Source organism: Otolemur garnettii, unplaced genomic scaffold (assembly GCF_000181295.1).
Source record: "Otolemur garnettii isolate 467f Iridium unplaced genomic scaffold, OtoGar3 scaffold00128, whole genome shotgun sequence".
NCBI classification, from domain to species: Eukaryota; Metazoa; Chordata; class Mammalia; order Primates; family Galagidae; genus Otolemur; species Otolemur garnettii.
In genome coordinates this window covers 4241929-4248318 of record NW_003852523.1, presented here as the reverse complement: position 1 = coordinate 4248318, position 6390 = coordinate 4241929, and the positions used below count along the sequence as shown (strand labels likewise).

General features: G+C 59.4%; 1 protein-coding gene across 1 annotated transcript in view; it reads left to right on the top strand.

Annotated features, from left to right (window-relative positions):
• ITGB2 (integrin subunit beta 2) overlaps window positions 1-5502 on the top strand; it is a 24170-nt gene extending 18668 nt beyond the window's left edge. Inside the window, 6 exon segments of the mRNA XM_012810308.2 lie at window positions 1-151; window positions 1572-1816; window positions 2277-2496; window positions 2628-2830; window positions 4575-4741; window positions 5032-5502. Of these exon segments, the coding sequence (XP_012665762.1) occupies window positions 1-151; window positions 1572-1816; window positions 2277-2496; window positions 2628-2830; window positions 4575-4741; window positions 5032-5094 (1049 nt within the window). The 3' untranslated portion in view covers window positions 5095-5502.
• Window positions 5503-6390: the final 888 nt, after the last annotated feature.

The following is a 6390-nucleotide window of genomic DNA, read 5'->3' as shown; positions in this document are numbered from 1 at the left end:
TCCAGGAGCAGTCATTTGTCATCCGTGCACTGGGCTTCACAGACACCGTGACTGTTCAGGTCCTTCCCCAGTGTGAGTGTCAGTGCCGGGACCAGAGCCGGGACCGCAGCCTCTGCCATGGCAAAGGCTCCTTGGAGTGTGGTGTCTGCAGGTGAGGAGGGTGCTGGTGACACCCCTGCCCCACCCACAGGGCAGCATCTGCAGGGAGGTAGGTGCAGGTGACTCCATCCCACCCCCGCCCACAAGACAGGTGCCTCAGGACCCCATCCTATAGGAGGAGGTGGAGAACTGGGCTTCCGACCCAGAGCCCTCCTCGAGTCCTTGCCCCTGGGTGGGCACCAACAGTGCCCACCTGCACTCCCCATGCTCTGGCCATGGAGGGCCCTCAGCAGGGGTACTGGTGGACCGGAGGCCTCTTGCCAGAGCAGGGAGAGCCATCTCAGGGGTGTAGGGAGCCCCATTGTATATACCTGAGGCAGGTGACTTTCCGTACCCAGCCTCACTTGTCCCTTTCTGTAACTAGGCCCTCACTTGTGGGTCTCTCTCTCTCTCAGGACATCCTCTTCACACCACTGTCCACTCCAGTCCTTGCCTGCTGCCTGCCCAGGGCTGGGCTGCCATTTCCAGTGTCCTCATTCCCCTGTGCCCATTTGCTCAGGAGCCCAGAGCCACAGCCCACCAGGCCAGAGTTGCTGGGCAACCCAGGCACCTGCCCTGTGCCCTGACCACCTTCCACTCATGGCTGCCCTGCCCACCCACACCCTCATCAAGGTGCCCTGCCTGCCCTTCAGGCCCCATGACCCTCCTGTGCCTCCTGCCCCTCAGAACATGGTGGTCTCTGTGTCTGTCCCTGTGCCCTCCTCAGTGGCCCTCTGCTTGCTGTCCTGGTGTGCAGCTCTAGGGTGGCATCCTCAAGGGAGAATGAGGATAATTTAGTTGGAACTGCAGCTGCTGGCAGTGGGGCTCAGATACAGGTCACTGAGACAGTGTGTTCTGGCCTCCCCCCCCCCCGGGGGGGGCGCAGGACAGCCATCACAGGACAGCCTGTGAGGGTCATCTCTTTGGCTGCCTGGGAGTGCACAAGGCAGCTGTGTGCCAGTGGCTTGGGGACTGCTGTCCTTGTCTGACTAGACACCTTGTCCCCGAACCCTCCGGAAACCTGCCTGGGCAGCACTTAAATGCAGGCAGCCTCAGGCAGGAGTGAGGGTGGAGCTGTGGCAGAGGGCAGTGCCAAGTCCCCACCAGCCACCTAGACCCTGGGGCACAAGAGAGCAGACTCTGGCGCCCTCGGAATGCCCGCGTGCCTGGATGGCCTGCCTTCAGGGTCCAGGACACAGCCTCTGCTGTCATGGCCAAGGTCACGCGTCTGCTTCCCTCTCCGGATGTCCTTGGAGGGAGCACGGCTCTCCCCACACGCTTATGGGGCACAGTATGTGCCCAGCAGGCGTTTGAGCAAAGAGCAGGAGCAGTGCGCCACAGCAAGTGCTCTCCAAGGCCGCGGGCCCCCAAAAAGTGGGGCGGCTGTCCTAGGTTAGCGCTGTGGGTAGAGCTCAGACCCCTGCCACCCCCAGGTGCGACGCGGGCTACATCGGGAAAAGCTGTGAGTGCCAGACGCAGGGCCGGAGCAGCCAGGAGCTGGAAGGAAGCTGCCGGAAGGACAACAACTCCATCGTCTGCTCGGGGCTGGGCGACTGCATCTGCGGGCAGTGCGTGTGCCACACCAGCGACGTCCCCAACAAGCAGATCTATGGGCGGTACTGCGAGTGCGACAACGTCAACTGCGAGCGCTACGACGGCCAAGTCTGCGGAGGCCCGAGTGAGCGCGCGCGTCCCGCCCGACGGGGGCGTGGCCGGGAGGCGGGGCAGCCGCGGTCCTTTTCTGCTCGCACCTGATGGGGGCGGGGCTTGTCGCTGTGCACCGGGGCAGCGAATGGGAACAGAAAGAGGGGACGCGAGAGGCAGATAGGCAGACCTTACGGGACTAGCTCAGCTGCTCCGCGGCAGGACCTCGGGCGACCCTCCGCCTGCCCTGCCTCCGTGTCTACGTCCCTAAGACTGGTAGGGAGGGCCCCAGAAGGCGATGGTCCTAGCCCACCCGGGGTCCCACGGGCAGGGGGGCATGTGGAGGCCGGACGGACCAGGAGGCTCCGGGGGAGGGGGAACGTGTCTCAGCACTTTAGTCCACTGTGTGGGGAGGCGGCTGGGTGTGTGGGGACTGCGGGCGGGGTGCAGACAGGCAAGGGGGCAGGGGTGAGCTTCCCACCACTGCCTTCCAGAGAGGGGGCTCTGCTTCTGTGGCACGTGCAGCTGCCAGACCGGCTACGAGGGCTCGGCCTGCCAGTGCCAGAGTTCCACTGACGGCTGCCTTAACCAGTGGGGCAAGGAGTGCAGTGGCCGGGGCCGGTGCCGCTGCAACGCGTGTGAGTGCTACCCGGGCTACCAGCCGCCACTGTGCCAGGAGTGCCAGGGCTGCAACTTCACCTGCAGCAACTACACGTGAGCGTCCAGGGCTCGGGCCCCTCAGGGCCCTCCACCCCACCGTCCCCACCTCGCTCGTACCCCATAGGCACCCCAGCGCCCCACCTGAGCAACCTCTAACGCCATGGCATTCCCCCCACCCCCCGCAGCTTCTGTGCAGAGTGTCTGCAGTTCAACAAGGGCCCCTTCGAGAAGAACTGCAGCGCAGCGTGCAGGGGGTTACAGCTGCAGAAGGAGCCCCTGAGCTGGAGAAGGTGCAAGGAGCAGGACTCGGAGGGCTGCTGGATGACCTACACGATGAAGCAGCTCGACGGGTGGGAACAGTACCACATCCACGTGGAGAAAACACGAGGTGAGGCTGCAGCCTCCAGCCCAGGGCAGGGGCCTGGCAGACTTGAGGATGCTACAGGTGGAGCGTCTCCCTCCCAGGGCCCAGGCAGGCCCAGCCTGCTGGAGTGTCCTCCTGCCGCTGACCCCACGTCCCCTCCTTTCCTCACTACTTGACCTGGAATGGGGGCTGAGACAGTGCCATTCCACTATGCACAGGTCCCAGGGTCCCAGGGCTGGTGACATCCCCCACCAGTGCTCAGATCCCAGCCCTGGAGAGGCTGAGGTGGGCTGGGCACTGCTGTCTCCCAAATGCTGCATGTAGCTCTGGTCTGAACCACATCCTGCCACACCAAGGCATAGTGGGGAGGGGTCCCAAGGTTGGAGGTCTCTGGAAGGGAAATGGGAGAGCATCCAGAGGGGACCAGGAGGGTGTGTGGGTGGAGGCTGTGAGCACCAGGTCACCATGGGGCCCTGTGAGTCCCAGGAGGGGTTCAGGTCTGTTCCTGAACCCACCAGGAAGCCACTAGCTGGTTCTCAGAATTAGAGTGAGGCATCTGAGTGGTGCTGGGTGGACACAGACTTGTCAGGGCTGCTGAGTCCAGGAACCACAGCAGCCGGGGTGGAGGGGCTGGGGATGTGGCATGCTGACAGAGCTTGCCCTTGGAGGACACATAGGGGAGGAGGATTGGACAGATGGAGTCAGGGGTCTAGAGCTAGTGGGGGAGTGGGAAGGGGAGATGTCCGGGGGGCCATCAGATGATGATGATAAACCGTTCAGGGACACTGAGACATGAACTAAGTAGACACACAATGAGATGGGCTTGCAGGGTCTTAAACATGCAATCCCCAGATGCTGAGCACCCCCCCATTCCCACTCAGAGGCTGGGGGCCAGGGCTGGGGCTAGGGGGACCACTCTGGGGACTCTCATCGGTCACAGGCCAGCAGCCTGCCAGGTCTGTTGGGTTTTTTTGGGGGGAGGGGGGTTTGAGACAGAGTCCGCTCTGTCACCCTAGGTAGAGTTCCATGGCAGAGCTGGGGGAGACCAGACACAGTCGCCACAGGTGCCAGGACCCTGCCCTGTTCATCCTGAGGCTGCCTCACCTGCCCCGGTGCAGGGCCCTGCCTCCTGCCATTGGTTACCAAGGGGCACCTTCCCCAGGGGCAAACTGGAGCAGAGACCCTTCTAGTCCAATCCTAACCACTGGGGGAAGAAGGCAGGGGTCCCTCAGGCACTGTTTCCTACCCAAATATGAATACTCTGCCCTGGTTGACTGGTGACCTGATGTCCTTTCTTTCTTTTTTCTTTTTCTTTTTTTTTTTTTGAGACAAAGTCTCACTATGTTGCCTCCAGTAGAGTGCTGTGACGTCACAGCTAACAGCAACCTCAAACTCTTGGACTTAAGCAATTCTCCTGCCTTAATGTCCCAAGTAGCTGGGACTACAGGCACCCACCACAACACCTTGCTAATTTTTGGTTGTAGTTGTCATTGTTGTCGGCAGGCCCAGGCTGGCTCTAGCCTAGCCACTGAGCTATAGGCGCCAAGCCTGGGCATCCTTTCTTCTCTGTGTCAGATGGAACCACAGGGCTTGGCTTTATTTCCAGTGGGGGCAGGGTCTCACCAACACACAGGGTGGTGATTGACAGTGACCCAGGCAGTAGACCCTCTGTCCAACATGCTATGCAGTGACCACGGACCTGAGGGCACACATGGGCCAGGTGAGACAGGGAGGGAATGACACGCTGGTGTGTGTGTTTCCTCCCTAGAATGTGTGGAGGGCCCCAACATTGCTGCCATCATAGGGGGCACCGTGGCGGGGGTTGTGCTCATCGGTGTCCTGCTGCTGGTCATCTGGAAGGCCCTGACCCACCTGAGTGATCTCCGGGAGTATAAGCGCTTTGAGAAGGAGAAACTCAAGTCCCAGTGGAACAACGTAAGTGGCTGTGCTTGGGGGTCCTGCATGGAGGGGGCACCACCCACGCTCCGACCGCTTGCTCCCCGGGTGTGGTCATCTATGTGTGGCCAAACACTGGCCTTCCCCAGCAGCTTGTCCATGTGACACTGCCGTGAGTGAGTCTGGCCACAGCAACGGGAAGCAGGTTGGCCGCCCCACTCCGGCTCTACCTGGAAACAACAGCTTCCACCTTGACCCAGTGGCCTCGGGGAGAAGGAGCCTGCTCTGAAACCTCCCACCAACAAGCCCATGTTTGCCTTTCTCACCAGGATAACCCCCTTTTCAAGAGTGCCACCACGACAGTCATGAACCCTAAGTTTGCCGAGAGTTAGGAGCCAGTCAGCAGGACCTCCACCACCACATCTCCCCCGTCACACAACCAAGACGCTTACAGCTGTAGACGGCAGCACCAATTAACCAAAAATCCACTGCTTTTTCTGTCTCAACCTGACAGATAAAGGCAGGTATTTATATGGACCCCCCTCCCAGGAGGAGCAGCCTCCCCTTCTGACATACACAGATCTTTCCACAAGAGGGGGGTGGGGGTGGGGCAGGGAGGTTTGCTAAGTCTTAGGAGGCTGGACTGAGGGTTTCCTGTGTGCGAGTTAGGAGAGTGGACTGGTTAAAAGTGGCGCCAGTTTGTTTATATTTAAACATATCAGAGTATAAAACAAAATTGATTATATTATTAACCAATCATGTGCATGGAAAAACAAAATAAAACCTCAGTGCAAGCTGTCCACCGAGGCTGGTCTCTAACCTTAATGCACTAGGCAGCTACCTTAGCTGCCCACTGCCCTTTCCCATACAAGGATGTGGACAACCTGCAGACAGTAGGGCTGCAGAATCCTCATGGGACAGGGTTCTATTTCTTTTTTCCTTCCTCACCTGTTGGGCCATGCCTGCAGAGCCCCTCTCTGAGCCCTCAGTCCCAAATCCTAGGTGCATTTTCAGAAGCAATGTGGCAGCCCCACCAGAGGGGGGCCTGCTGGCCAGAACAGAAGCAAACAGAGAAATAGGCATTCTCTCTGCTGTCAGGTGTGGGCCTGCTCCTGGGACAATGGTGATAAAAAGAGTCATAAAGAAGCTCATTTCTCATGGGTTGTTTTTTGGGGAGACTTGGAAGTCATCCTTGGTCCCATATCACACAAGTGCACAAGCCCAAGTCATGTGTGATTATGGCATATGGAGGTATCTGAGAGTGGCAGACCAGATGGGTAAATGCCCATATGAGGCCCAGAGCCCCTCAAAGCCCTGGGGTTGAGACCCAGGGTCAAAGTCTTCTGTAGCATATCCAAGCCAACCTGGAGCTGCTGGTTATGGCAGCTCTTAGTGAGCTCAGCTCCTACTGGAGTTTTGCCTTAGCCTTTGTATGCCTCCCTGGTGTGCCTGTTGGTTCTGTGTTTCTGTTTATTCTTCACCTGGTTACTGTCCACAGTTGGGACTAGTCAGTCACTCTAAGCCTGGAGTCCTCAGACCTCCTATTGGGGGTGCTCAGAGGGGAGGGAGGTGTGTGAACAACCCTAGGCTTTGCTGAAGCAACTCACAGTCCCAGAGGGAATTCACTACTGAGCCCTCGGTCTAGGCAAACTGCACCCCTGTCCATCCTGGGCACCACTGCAGACCTG